Here is a 12,957-nt window from a genome sequence, read left to right on the forward strand (position 1 = left end):
ACAAATCGAGCCAGACAATCATCGTGATGGTGTCAACTTGTATAATATTATTGGTGTGTTGTATTTATATACTTTGTGCATAGAGCAGATAGCATCACTCGAGAACTCGGATCTTGCCACTCTTTGGTGTATATAATGCCTTGCTCTCCTCAACTGCGAGACTAGTTTTTTCGATCTCTGAATCGGTTTTCCTAATTCATCTTGATCGTTACGATGCATTATAGTTTTGTTCTTGTGGCTGCCCTTGTTGGGCATGCCGCTGCCATCCCTTGCCCACCCAAGTGGATGGTTGACAGTCGCTCCTCATGGATCTCGGCTTCTACCAGATTGGACAAGCTTCTTGCTGCTATGCCTACCTTGTATCCTGGAGGATTAACAGCTCCTCCTAATGCTGCCGCTGCCGCTGCCCAAGCCACTACCACTACCGCTGGCACTGGAAACAAGTCTGCTGCGACCTCGTCAGCCACTGTTGGCAGTGACAAGATATCATCGTACGAGACACCGGGTTCTTCTGTAACTTCAGCGCCTCCTTCTGTTGCTTCTGGAGATAGCACATCTGATTCCAGTACTTCATCGACTGAGGATGTGTCAGTCACGAGGACTACCACAACCATCACCATAACTCCCACAGTTATTGACACTGCATCGGCCTCTGATACTGCATCGGCCTCTGATACTGCTTCAGTCTCTGATACTACTTCAGCCTCTGATACTACATCGGCCTTTGGTGTTGCCTCGGTCTCCGATACTTCCTCAGTCTCTAACGATGCTTCGATCTCTAATAATGCTTTGGTCTCCAAGGCTCCTTTGGTCTCCAATACGGCTTTGGGTTTTGTTAAAGCTTCAGCTTCTAATACTACATCAACAGCCAGTACTTCTGCCGACAAGGACACGGAAGAGGATTCAGACCTAGACCGCCGGGATAAAAACACCGATAAAACCGAAGAACAGACCGATAGAGATGAAACTCTGGAAACAAGGACTCGACAGGCAATCGTTAAGCTCCAGGAGGCGTACGAACTACAGGAGCTGTTCGATATCGCTGTACTTAAGTGGGGAGAAGCTCAAGAGGAACATGATAGGCTGAGAAAGGATTTACGAAAGGCTGAGGTGGAAGTCGAACGCGGGGTAAAGGCTGCTGTTGAGTTTGCCAAAGAGGTCCAGGAAGACACCAAGGCACTTGAAGACAAAGAAGAAGAAGACGGAGAGACGGAGAGCAAGGAGAAGAAAACGAAGGCCAAAACGAACAAAGTTAACAAACGCGATGAGGACGATGGTCACGGATGCGGAAAGAAAGTTAAAAGACGCGATAAGAACAATTGTTGCGGATGGGGGAAGAAGAACGGGAAACGTCAGGAACAGATTGATCCAGATCTCGAGCATGAGAAGCAGGAAGACGAGCTCTATGCTGGTATCGGGAAGCAACTGGAATTCGGTGACAAGGAAGACGACGAGTATAAACCCGTCTACTTGATCACCGGGAAATTCAAGGTTTACAAGTGTCTGAAACCCACTGGATGCAAACTCTACAATATCCACAAGGTTGGCGATGACAAACACAGAGGCAAATATCAACACAAGGACATGATGAGGTACAAGGACAGGCTGCCTGAAGCCAAGGAGTACTACAAGGAGGACTACGAGAAAAATGCCAAGGACAGCATCAAGGATATCAATGATAGAATCAGGGAGTTCAAGACACAGCAGCGAACAACAACACCGATAATTGAGAGAAAGAGGTCTGAAAAGGAGAAAAGTGTAAAGGAAGAGAAGGAAGACGCAGAGAAAAATGTGGAGGAGAAGGAAGATGCAAAGGAACAAGATGACAAGGGAAGTCCTTTACTCGCTGATGGAGACGAAGAGAAGCAGTACGAGCGTATCTCAGCTCTCTACATGCAATACCGAGGCATGCTCGTCAAACCTATTCAGAAAGATCTCGATCCTGTCCTCTATAACTCCAAGTACCAGGAGGACAAGGAGATGGCGTCCCAGTACCAGGAGGACAAGGAGATGGCGTCCCAGTACCAGGAGGGTAACGAGAGGGAGCAGCGAGAGAGACTGGGCAGACTCTACATGGACTATCGCCACATGCTTATTCCTAAGTGGCAAAAGGATCTTGATCCTATCCTCTGGGCATATTATTAGTATGTAGTTAGTTTGCTCAATGTCTGGGGTAAGTAGGCTTCTTTGGAAGTGAGAAGTAACCCTACAAGACAGTAATGAAGAGTGGATTTCGTTTTTGTACTTAAATGCCTCTAAAAAAAAAGGTGAATTATTTGAGAAATGTACGAGATGTTTTATATGTTCATACAGTAAAGGCTTGGTGGTGATAATTGAGTATAGCTCCTTGTTGAGTGACTGTCCTCCACCATATGCCAAATGTCTTATCGATAACATGCACCTCATTATCATTGACTGCATCCAATAATTGTCACTCTCGCACTCATCAAATTTTCTTTTCTTTACAAGTTTCAGTGCTTCTAGATACTGTAACTACCCGAAATTAGATCAATGCTACAATCTGGCGTCAATTAAAGGGCAAAATTGTCAATAATGACTGCTGCAGGCTCCTTCATCCGATGGGGTCTCATCCTCCCCCTCGTAGTCGTCGCCTTTGCAGTCGCATACCGCCTTCAACAGCCACTCACAGCTTCAGAAAACGAAAATCCGGTTACATACTGCTACAAGTCTATCCGAACTCATGATCCCGAGAAGACCGAGGCCCAATGCTTCACTGTCACTAATGGAGTTTTTATTGCTGTCGGGCCAAGTGATGCTGATCATACAACGGTGGATGGCCATGTTATTCCAGGGCTTTGGGATGGCCATGGCCACTTGCTTCAGTACGGAGAGTTTCTACACTCTGTTGATTTGTTCGGGGCCCAGTCTCTGGAGGAAGTGCGTACTAGGATCAGGAGCTATATCTCCGAAAACCCAGGAGCTGGTTCCAAGGATAATTGGGTTCGTGGTGTTGGATGGGACCAAACATTCTTTGGTCGGATGCCAACTGCTGTGAGTAAAAATGAAAGCATCTCGAATTCCTGCTGAACAGTTACTGCAGGCCGATATTACTCAAGACCCAGAGCTGAGCAACGTCTACATCATGCTCGACCGCATCGATGTCCACTGCACCTGGGTCTCGCAGCTTGTCCTGGACCTCCTCCCAGCAGACCTCCCAGAGGTAATCCCAGGAGGCGAGATCATCCGAGAACCTGGACTTGGCGTCTTCTGTGACAATGCCATGGACTTAGTGATATCAATCTGGCCCCAACCAGATCGGGACTTCAAAGCTCGCACGATTAGAACTGCTATGAAAAAGCTCAACGAGGTTGGTCTCGTGGGTATGCACGATGCTGGATCGACGCCTGAAACTCTGACTATGTACAACGAACTATCGTCGAGTGAAGACTGGACTCTTCGTGTATACGCCATGTTGGAATGCCCCCAGCGTAACTCATACTGCCCAGACGAGGCTGTCAAGTTTGCCCGGGATGATGACCGTTTTGCTGTTCAAAGCGTCAAATTGTTTGCAGGTGCGTAATTTTGACAACATAGTCGACAAGATAACTAACTTCAGAAGACGGGGCTTTGGGTAGCTGGGGAAGTGCACTTCTTGACCCCTACTCGGATCATCCCTGGACGTCAGGTTCGCTCCTTATCAATGCCTCTGCCCTCACCGACGTGACTCAACGCTGGGCTGCGGATGGCTACCAGGTCAACATCCATGCTATCGGCGACCTTGCAAACCGCAATGCCGTTGACGCTCTCGAGGCAGCCCTTGTTCAACAGTGTCTCAATGAGGCCACTGCCCAAGGCGCCTCTCCTTCAACACCTGGCCAATCTTCGTATGACTCTCAGGATCAGATTGAAGCTCGTGCAGCTTGCCAGTCCCGGCATCGCTTCCGTATTGAGCATGCACAGATCATCCACCCGGATGACCAAAAACGTATTCTCTCCCTTGGAATCATCCCCTCTATCCAACCCACGCATGCAACATCGGATATGAAGTACGCGCAATCTCGTCTGGGCAAAGACCGGATCTTATCCTCCGCCTACCGCATGCATTCTCTTCTTGCTGCCCGTCCTGTCCTGGGCAGTGATTTCCCTGTCGAACCCCCGAATCCATTTCAGGGCATTTATGCCGCCGTAGCACGTCGTAGTCCCCATACCGGTCGTGGAACCGACGACAGTCCCGATGGCTGGCACACAGACGAAGCGTTGAGCTTGGATGAAGCCGTTTGGGGGTTCACTGGAGCTCCTGCTTATGGCGCCTTTCTCGATGGTCGGGCTGGCGTGATTCGTGAGGGCGCTTTGGCTGACTGGGTTGTTCTTGATAAACCCATAGAATCTTATGACATAGAAGAGCTGCGGACATTGAGAGTCAAAGAGACTTGGGTAGCTGGAAAGAGAGTGTATAACCGATCTGATGAAGACTGAACAGGGTGATCTTTAGTATACACGGCAGCAAGGAGTTCATGGTATCACATAGAGGTATACGGATGGATGCTAGACAAAAAAAGATGCGATTTATTTATGTACTTTTCTCGGCACTATTGGCTACAATTTGAACGTCTACCAGTGTCAAGCTCGACTGGGTAGCTATCTAGCTGCAACCACAAATTAAACTCCAGCATGACTTAACAGTTATTCGTATAATTTGGCTGTTTTGTAACTCAGTATGAAGCTAGAATTCTTGCCATATAGGATTAGAAAACTTCTCAGTCTCCCAGAAACAAGATGGAACCTCTACTTCGTCTAACTGTATCGCCATCTGTATGATGAAAATCAACCGCCTGGACGCCATGCAATGGGACTTGGTTGCGATGGACAACCTCCCTGAAAGACTCAACCCCGAGAACGCCAAATATCATGATAAGTTTGTTTCGTTTGGTGAATTCTAATCCGCCTTAGCTATGAGTTTGTTCTCCCACCACTTGGCGAACTTAACCGTGGGAATGTCAACAGCTCGCCAAAAAACATCAGCCCACCAGAAGACGGTCGGGATCACAAAGAATGAACTCAAGATAAAGCCTGCAGTGAACCGGTGTCCTTCGACTCCAGTCACGCTGTAGGCCCATTTCTCGAAGTGGTATCCGAATGCGTGGATGACGGGTCCATGCATCAGGTAGAGGGCGTAGGAGATCTTCCCTAGGTATTGCACGAAGGGCGAGTTGAAGACACGTTGCCAGCTAGCCGAGCGGCTCACTGCGAGGACGAACACGACGGCACCCGCGCATTGCCAGTATCGATACTTCTCGGCATCCCACCACTTAGGGATCAACGACGTGAGGTAAACCCACCCAGGTGTTCTCTCGCCTCCCTGGTCGGGTTGACTCATAAGGTAAAGGCCTACAATGCTGACAATTGCCCAGAAGATCCGCTGGTACCAATGGGGGCGAGCAGGTAAGGTCTTCTCTTCCATTGGCAAGGCAGGAGATGAGACGTGAGCGCCACGAACAAGATCAATCTCGGCGAGCACCATGCCACAGAGGAACATGAGGAGCTCCCAACGCGAGTTTCGGTAGGTGAATAGCATGATACTGAAGACAGTGATCAATCGGTACTGGGTGCGAAGACGAGCAGTGGCCACCAGAGTGAGGAACAGGTACAACGAGCATCGGAACTCGACGGGGATGGTCCACAGGTGCTGGTCGTAGTCTTTATGAATAGTTAGTTACGTTCGTATGTATGAGCTCTTAGACTTACTGGTACTTCCACCGTGCGTCTTCCAGCTAAAGACATGAACAAACTTGAACATGTCCTTGGCCCAGTCGGTGAATTGAGCATAGTTTGTTGCAAGACGCGGTGGGTGAGGCTCTCTGACATTCCTCATATAAGTGGTGTCCATAGCAAATTCTCGAGTTTTCTCGTAAATACCTAGGCGAATGAAGGAAACTATCATCAAGGTTGAGATGGCAGTTGGTAGATAGAGACGAACACCTCGACGGAAAACGAGAGAGCTCATGGTGGTCGAAAAGTCCTGGGTGTTGTGACTCCGGATAAGCTTGAGGGGTCTATAGGAGAGGGCGTATCCAGAAATGACGAAGAAGAGACAGACAGCTGGAGGTCCTTGATACCAAAGTCGGAGGATTGGCAGCTTCAAAATGTTGTAGTGGGCATCATCGCAGCCCCAGCCTTTGGCAATGACGAAAGCCTGGTAGAAGAAATGACAGAACAAGACAACCAAGGCGGCGACGCCTCTCATGCCGTCGAGGTATGCAGTAGGAGCGAGCTTGGCAGGTCGAATTTGATCCCGGGCATGTCGTCCCTGAAGATAGCTGGGAACGAAGAACCAGGCGAAACGAATAAGACAAACCCTCCAAGGAGTTGAACGAATGTAGTCGACAGGGGCAAGAATGGGACCGGCCCATTTGTCATAGTGAGGTCGATGATCTTGGTCATCTCTCCCACTGTCGCTGTCAGCGTCGGAGACGGATCTGTTGTCGAGCAAACCCATATTCTCTTCTTCAGAGAAGGAGTATATGCTTGGAGAACGACGGCTCATTGTTGTATGAGACGAGGCCAGTGAAGGCGTCGTTTAAAATAGAATAAAAAGATTGGTAGGAGTGAGTCCGTCTGATAGGTCGGTGCAGAGGAAGGAGCTCAATGGGAGAGATTGGGGAAGGAGCAGACCAAAATGAAAACAGGAAACAAAAGGAAGGCAGCAATCGTCACAATTTTGTCAGGTATTCAATACGCGGACCGAACAAAAGAAAACAAAGAATTGTGCAAATCAGAATATTGGAGGCGAGCCAAGGGACCGTTGTCGAGATATTGTCTGCGGAGAGAATACAGAAATGAAGAGAAACGCCGAGGTGCCAAGAGAGATAACCACCAGGGAATATCTGCTGCTTTTGATACTTGGGAAACACAAACGTAGATCCTGAGAACCAGGGAAAGAAAGAAAAGAGGAAACGTGGAGAGAAGCTCCATTATACATATGATAGTAAAGGTTATACAGTGTCAGTGTTGGCCACTGCCATGGAAGAGGTGCCGACGGGCTTCCGATTACATACATTCAACAAAGATACCTACTGCACTGTACAGGTATCTTTGTAGTAGCATGGATGGGGGATGGCGTAAGCGACCTATAAACTCACGCCGTCTCATAAGTTAAAACGACAATCACTGGAGACGTGCTGCGTTTCAATGCACCCGATGGCTTGCTTTGCTTTGCTCCAAGACGCCCCATTTCAAGCATATACGAACACCACTGTTACCCACCCGCCTACAGATCTTTGTCAATTCAGACATAGCAGGATATCTAATGGATAGCGATCTGCAGCTTTTGTTATCAAAGAGACAAAAGTAGTCGTCACTTCAAAGTTTGAAATGATGATGATGATGATGATGATGCAGATAACCGACTTTTGCACACAAACGTTGAATAAAATAAATTACCTCTATCTATTCTGCTAGGTAATCCATGAAAGGGTTCAAGAAATCAAAGTTAAACGCCAAGCATGAATTATAGTAGAGGCAGCTTGCTTGACCTGCTATAAATACCTACATATATTACTAAGTCACGGCGCGTCAAAAACAATGACATGCCTTGTTTTCTGTATCCAATCCTAAGACTCTAACCAACTTAAAACAGGGGTCTCAGGTACCAGGAGGAGAACAAGAAACAAGCCTTGGCCAAGAGAAGCTAAGGTGCTTACCCCTGTCTACGACAGATCTGGTATTTGGTTATTTCTATTCAACTACCTACTTACTTTATATGAACTTCTAACAGCAGTAGCAGCATCATCATTGTTGTTCTTTATTATCTTATCTCTATTACCAACCAATTCCTATTATCTTGAAAGAAGTCATCTATACTTGTCTAAAATCAATGACACTCTCATACACATACAGAGAGAGATCTTCTCCTGACGTCGATTTTCACACACTGACCCACCCCACAGTCAAAGTCACCTCGAAACGATGCCGCCAGGCCCAATTATTCCCAAACCAAGCGTACCAATGCTAGGATAATAACTTGAAAACGCGCGTACAGAGCACTCAGACTCTCCACAAGTACATAGTAAGTTATTCACCCCCATACAGTACTATACAGTATCACAGCTTCAGGTCGGTCGATCACATTCAGACCGGCTAAGCGGCTACCATCACCTTTACGACGCCCATTAGGAAACAGCTTCAGTTACACGCGACGGGAGCATCACCCTGAAGATTACATCCATCTGCAATGCTACGGGTGTTAGATGCATTGTAGAACACGGCTACTCGGCAAGACTTTTAAGGTAGTATTCCCGGTGTTACAAACTCGACAAAACTCCCGGTGAAGCGTAACTCAGCAGAGTGAATGCCGTTCTCTGCTGCCTACAAATCATGTCTGCTTATACAAGCCGTATGTTGAGCCATGATGAATCGAAACTCAATCCAAAGCCCTCAACAAACCTTGAAATACATATTCGCATACGGTAGTTGAACAAGACTTGGCGTATCTGTTGGTTCCCATCCGAACTCCGATCTATCGATGCCTTCATCAACATGAAACAACTAGCAAGCTTAGTCCATCTTTTCATCTGTGTTTCTTCAACCACAACTTCACAGATCCCTCGGGAGCACGGCCATCTCCACATAGATGCATAATAACACGGCGCATCAAAGGTCCATGGCTGACAACAAGCCATTAGCAAAGCCCTAAGTTTTCAGGCGGGTTGAATCACATACAGTGTTTCTATACATAGGTAGTGGGTGCTTCAGTACAGTAAGCACACTATGCCATACTATGTATGGTATAAATCCGCCCAGCCCCGTGCTGTGTGACTCGCGTATTCACCGTGTTTTCATTCTTGGTTAACTTCACATGCACATGTGCTGTGTCTTGTGTACGATGGCCTACACATGCATTCCTCTCATCGTCGCCGAGGCCTTGCGCTTGTCCAACGTTCAACTACAATCAACCAAGATCGTGAAACATGCACTGAGAGGAATCGATTCGAAATGATCTGACAGTCCGAGAACACCTTCAGAATACACATTGCCCGAAAGTGTACAACAATCTTTGTGTGGTAACTTCTGGACAGTGTTGTAGATGATTCGTCAAGTTGCTACTCAAGGCTCATGTTCATCCTACCATAACAGGTAGAGTCATGCTGCTTTATTAGCGTCTGGCATATATTATAACCGTTTGCACTTATCAAAATCGCCATGAGTATCAATCGGTATGCAATTGCCATTGAGTTGAGTATGTTCGTACGTTTGCTTTTCCCCTTGAAATAACTCCAGTCATGTTGGGCAAGCAGCGTTATGAACCATATGTGTAATGTTTTCCATTAAATGAATAAACGTAATCAAGTGCCTTGCTTCTCGGCTATATAGAAACGCCCCTTTTGACCTAAACACCCAAAACGCCTCTAATATCAACCATTTTCTATACGTAATCCTTATCATGCTTAGTTCTCAAGCCAGTCAAGGAAGTCAGGGGTGAAGTAGCTGACTACAATGGTAGCACCAGCCCGAAGGATACCCTCTGTCGACTCAAAGGCCATTGCCTTTAGGTCAAAGACACCAGCCTTGGCTCCAGCGTGGATCATGGCGTACTCGCCGCTGACCTGGTATGCAGCCACTGGTAAATCTTTGCCCAAATCCTTAGCGTCACTGATGATGTCGAGGTACTGGCTAGCAGGCTTCACCATAATGATATCAGCTCCCTCGTTGATATCTCGAACAATAGCACGTCGGGCAAGACCGCGACCACCAGGAGGAAGCTGGTAGCACTTGCGGTCACCAAATGAAGGCGCTGAGCCAGCAGCATCTCGGAAGGGACCGTACAGACAGCCAGAGAACTTGGCAGAGTATGACATGAGAACGGTCTTGTGGGCAATTCCCTCTTCAATCAGCTTCAGCTTGATAGCGCGAATACGGCCATCGTTCATATCTGAGGGAGCAACACATTGGGCACCGGCCTTGGCGTAAGCAATTGCAACATCGGAGATGCGGTCAACGGACAGCTGGTTGTTGAGACTGCCATCGTCGCGGAGGATACCGCAGTGGCCGTGCGATGTGTACTCGCAAAGACAGACGTCACAGCAAATGAAAAGTTGTGGAAATCGGCGGCGGATTATCTGAATGGCTCGGATAACGGGACCTTCGGGGTCGTCGGCGGCAGTGCCAAGAGCATCCTTGGTGCCAGCTTGCATGGGAACACCAAAGAGCATGACGGAACGGAGACCCTTGTGGACGAGAGGCTCGAGGAAGGGGATCAGCTTGTCGCAGCTGAGCTGGTGCTGACCAGGGAGAGAAGGGACGAGGATCATATCACCCTCACCGTCGGTGACGAAGAGGGGGTAGATAAGCATAGACTATATCCATATTGTCAGAGCCATTGACTTTCATGTTCAATTGTATCGCATACCTTGGTAAGCTGACGCTCAGCCTGCCATGAGCGGGCCAGAGGGTGGAAGTATCCACCATGGAGCTGGCTCGAAATGTCGCCGGAGATACTGACGCTGGTGGCAGCGGTACTGGCATAGGACATGGCCCTCGAGACGTGCGAAGCTCTGTCGTCAAGAGTAGAAGCGGACGAGCGGGGACCGGAAATCTGAGGGCGGCGAGCACCATTGGCGTCGCGGAGGCTCAAGTCTTGAACAAGGCTGGAGAAAGACATGATGGTAGAAGTGTTTACAATTGTTTCGAAGGCGTGAATGTTTGTTTTGAAAAGTCGAGAAGCGAAGGTTTCAAGGTGCGACGAATATGGCGAATGTTAAGGTGGCCAAAAACTCAACTGGGGGGCCCTTGCGATAGCGGGATGAGTCGGATGAATGGCGAGTGTTTTGAACGAGGAAGATGAAACAAGACAAAACACAACCCAACAAGGCAATGAACGGGGGTATCGGATGAGATGGAGGAAGGAGAATGAAGAAAGAGAAGATGGGAGACTAAGAGTGGGAGGGTAAAAGATGATAAATATTTGGTGTTTGATCGAGTGTAAGAATGGCAATTGCCAATGAGAGTGCCGCTATATTCTACCCGAGCCCGTCAGCGACTTCTTTTCCGCTCATGTGCAGACGGCATAATCGGTCATGTTCGGAGAGTCCGCGGCTCAGCCAATCCTAGAAGCCCAATCGCCAACCGACTCCATCGAAACTGCCAATCGCTTTCGCTCGCCACTGAAAAATTTCCTCAACGGTCTTAGTCGTATCCGTTACTGACTGTAGGTGCTATAGTATGGAGTTGCCCTGCGCCAACGCCGGCGACTACCGGTCTCGCAATCGCATCCATCGAACCAGGTCTAAGCGACCCTTAGAGAACCTTGGAACAAACAAATCTCAGGGTACTGAACACAATAATGGACTGGAGGCATTTTTCGTAAAAACCCCTGAAACTCGTTCTCACTTTTATATCCTATTGGTTTGTAAGACATCGACTAGAAGCCTCGGAAGACTATCAACCCCGCAAGCCAATAACGGCCCCGGCTTTGCTAATTACTCGTTCGCCTGCCAGTATTTCCATCGCCTATCCAGCCACTACCGGTCCCCAGTCCCGAAGACGGGGACCAAGTGGGGGGCAATGCCTCCGGAGAAGTTGCTGTAGAACCAAAGCCACGGTGAAGACTTGGTCGACCAAGTTAAGGCCTTCCATATTAAACTTTGCATCTCCTCGGACTGGTTCAGATCCCGTCCTTTGCTCAATTGCGATTGGACTTGGATTGACTTTCCCATCGTTCGTATTCGCATGACGGCACATTCAAGACACCCTCCTGGCCGCCATGTTCCAACCTTGAATATTTTGGTGGTGAAACGTTCTGGGGACGGCAGAGGACTTGATACCTCAATCAGGACACGGGATATTTTAAAGTCAATATTCGACTGCAGGCTCACCCAAGACATAGGATCAACCATAAAAACATGCCTGAATGAGAAAAATCACACGTTATATAAGTACAATCACAGGCCGCATTCTCTCGTCATTCGGTAGACCTCCCAATTGAAGCATTGACAAGTTGTAAACCCACCACTCTCTCAGCCCTGCAAAACGAGACTAGCATCTCCTTCAAGACTGCAAATTCAACACCCCACCTTCCGAGAAAGTCCGTTCATATGCCGCTTGTAATTTATCCAACACCACCCATTCCTGGCCATATCCCTCATGTACATACCCAAAGACATACAGAGAAGGGCGTATGCGACATAATTGATTCAGCAAATGGACGCAGCCAAGTCCCATCAGATCGAAATGTCCAAAAGTCGGTCCGTGACAAGAATATCGATATCCTCCGGCGCAGCACCGGGCCAATCGTCTTGGCTCCGAAGATACTGAAATATCCAATTTCTATGGTGGGGTGACAAAGGACTGTCGCATGTATTCCATCCCCGACCATTGGCGCGTGTGGTAGTTACGGCATCGTTCGAGACAAAGGTAATTGCCCTATTTCAGTTCTGCCTGTTCGCTTTCTGCCTTGTCCTCACGATCAGCTCTTATCGACCAGTATCATGATTCCCTGCAACGACGATCTTGTGCGGATGCGGTTGAGAGTTGAGCAGCTCAGCCGTTATTTGGAGGTCTTTCAGTGAGCCTGAATGTCTAAGATCTTCAACATGAATGAGTACATTCCCAGGGGGGCAACTCCAGCTATGAGTTATACGTATCTGATATGCATACCACCGTGGCGGGGGTTGTTGGAGTCTGACAGTGGGTGATGCGGCGAAGCGTGTAGATGTAGTTTGCTCGAAAAGTGCATAGACGGAACCAGAATTTTTGCCATTTTGAAGGGCACCAACGGTCGAGCCAAGATTCTAGTGCTCTCTTTTGCTTGCCGGATAATATATCAAGATGAATAATGAAGCGAAATCTGGTATTCATTGGAAGGAATGTGAGCTGCATATAGATAGTTCAGGCAGCCACTTCCAAGGCCCTAGTGGAACTTGTGCATCAATATATTGACAACTACCTAGTCTGTTGAGGCATTCAAAAGTGCCTTCCTTTATATCTATTTGGTACACGGTT

General features: G+C 48.0%; 5 protein-coding genes across 5 annotated transcripts; 2 read left to right on the forward strand and 3 right to left on the reverse strand.

The window, feature by feature from the left end:
- Nucleotides 1-36: 36 nt before the first annotated feature.
- Nucleotides 37-2,254, forward strand: EDB82DRAFT_531900 (uncharacterized protein). The gene has a single exon (XM_025731711.2). It carries the CDS (start codon nucleotides 214-216, stop codon nucleotides 2,143-2,145), a length of 1,932 nt encoding a protein of 643 aa, XP_025590708.2. The 5' UTR covers nucleotides 37-213; the 3' UTR covers nucleotides 2,146-2,254.
- A 179-nt stretch (nucleotides 2,255-2,433) lies between these two features.
- On the forward strand, nucleotides 2,434-4,615 carry EDB82DRAFT_483876 (amidohydrolase 3). The gene is made up of 3 exons (XM_025731708.2): nucleotides 2,434-3,012; nucleotides 3,062-3,533; nucleotides 3,581-4,615. Exons 1-3 carry the CDS (start codon nucleotides 2,554-2,556, stop codon nucleotides 4,435-4,437), a joined length of 1,788 nt encoding a protein of 595 aa, XP_025590707.1. The 5' UTR covers nucleotides 2,434-2,553; the 3' UTR covers nucleotides 4,438-4,615.
- A 282-nt stretch (nucleotides 4,616-4,897) lies between these two features.
- EDB82DRAFT_470284 (acyltransferase family-domain-containing protein) lies at nucleotides 4,898-6,505 on the reverse strand (the record flags this gene model as incomplete). Its single annotated transcript, XM_025731707.1, has 2 exons — nucleotides 4,898-5,658; nucleotides 5,707-6,505. The coding sequence occupies 2 exons, from the start codon at nucleotides 6,503-6,505 to the stop codon at nucleotides 4,898-4,900; spliced, it is 1,560 nt and encodes a 519-aa protein (XP_025590706.1).
- A 2,899-nt stretch (nucleotides 6,506-9,404) lies between these two features.
- Nucleotides 9,405-10,618, reverse strand: EDB82DRAFT_470285 (uncharacterized protein; the record flags this gene model as incomplete). The annotated part of the gene is made up of 2 exons (XM_025731705.1): nucleotides 9,405-10,313; nucleotides 10,367-10,618. 2 exons carry the CDS (start codon nucleotides 10,616-10,618, stop codon nucleotides 9,405-9,407), a joined length of 1,161 nt encoding a protein of 386 aa, XP_025590704.1.
- Nucleotides 10,619-12,014: 1,396 nt separating this feature from the next.
- On the reverse strand, nucleotides 12,015-12,926 carry EDB82DRAFT_18420 (uncharacterized protein). The gene is made up of 3 exons (XM_065607155.1): nucleotides 12,613-12,926; nucleotides 12,433-12,541; nucleotides 12,015-12,369 (listed from the first exon to the last, which is right to left on the reverse strand). The coding sequence occupies exons 1-3, from the start codon at nucleotides 12,713-12,715 to the stop codon at nucleotides 12,177-12,179; spliced, it is 405 nt and encodes a 134-aa protein (XP_065465372.1). The 5' UTR covers nucleotides 12,716-12,926; the 3' UTR covers nucleotides 12,015-12,176.
- Between the last annotated feature and the right edge of the window lie 31 nt (nucleotides 12,927-12,957).

This window comes from Fusarium venenatum, assembly GCF_020744135.1.
Source record: "Fusarium venenatum strain MPI-CAGE-CH-0201 chromosome Unknown EDB82scaffold_1, whole genome shotgun sequence".
Lineage (NCBI taxonomy): Eukaryota > Fungi > Ascomycota > Sordariomycetes > Hypocreales > Nectriaceae > Fusarium > Fusarium venenatum.

Coding starts and splice junctions, on each gene's coding strand:
- EDB82DRAFT_531900 (XM_025731711.2), top strand. CDS start 214: ATGCATTATAGTTTTGTTCTTGTGGCTGCCCTTGTTGGGCATGCCGCT.
- EDB82DRAFT_483876 (XM_025731708.2), top strand. CDS start 2,554: ATGACTGCTGCAGGCTCCTTCATCCGATGGGGTCTCATCCTCCCCCTC. Junction 3,013..3,061: donor TTGGTCGGATGCCAACTGCT/GTGAGTAAAAAT, acceptor CAGTTACTGCAG/GCCGATATTACTCAAGACCC. Junction 3,534..3,580: donor AAGCGTCAAATTGTTTGCAG/GTGCGTAATTTT, acceptor TAACTTCAGAAG/ACGGGGCTTTGGGTAGCTGG.
- EDB82DRAFT_18420 (XM_065607155.1), bottom strand. CDS start 12,715: ATGGCAAAAATTCTGGTTCCGTCTATGCACTTTTCGAGCAAACTACAT. Junction 12,542..12,612: donor CAACAACCCCCGCCACGGTG/GTATGCATATCA, acceptor TTCATGTTGAAG/ATCTTAGACATTCAGGCTCA. Junction 12,370..12,432: donor GGGAATCATGATACTGGTCG/ATAAGAGCTGAT, acceptor TAGGGCAATTAC/CTTTGTCTCGAACGATGCCG.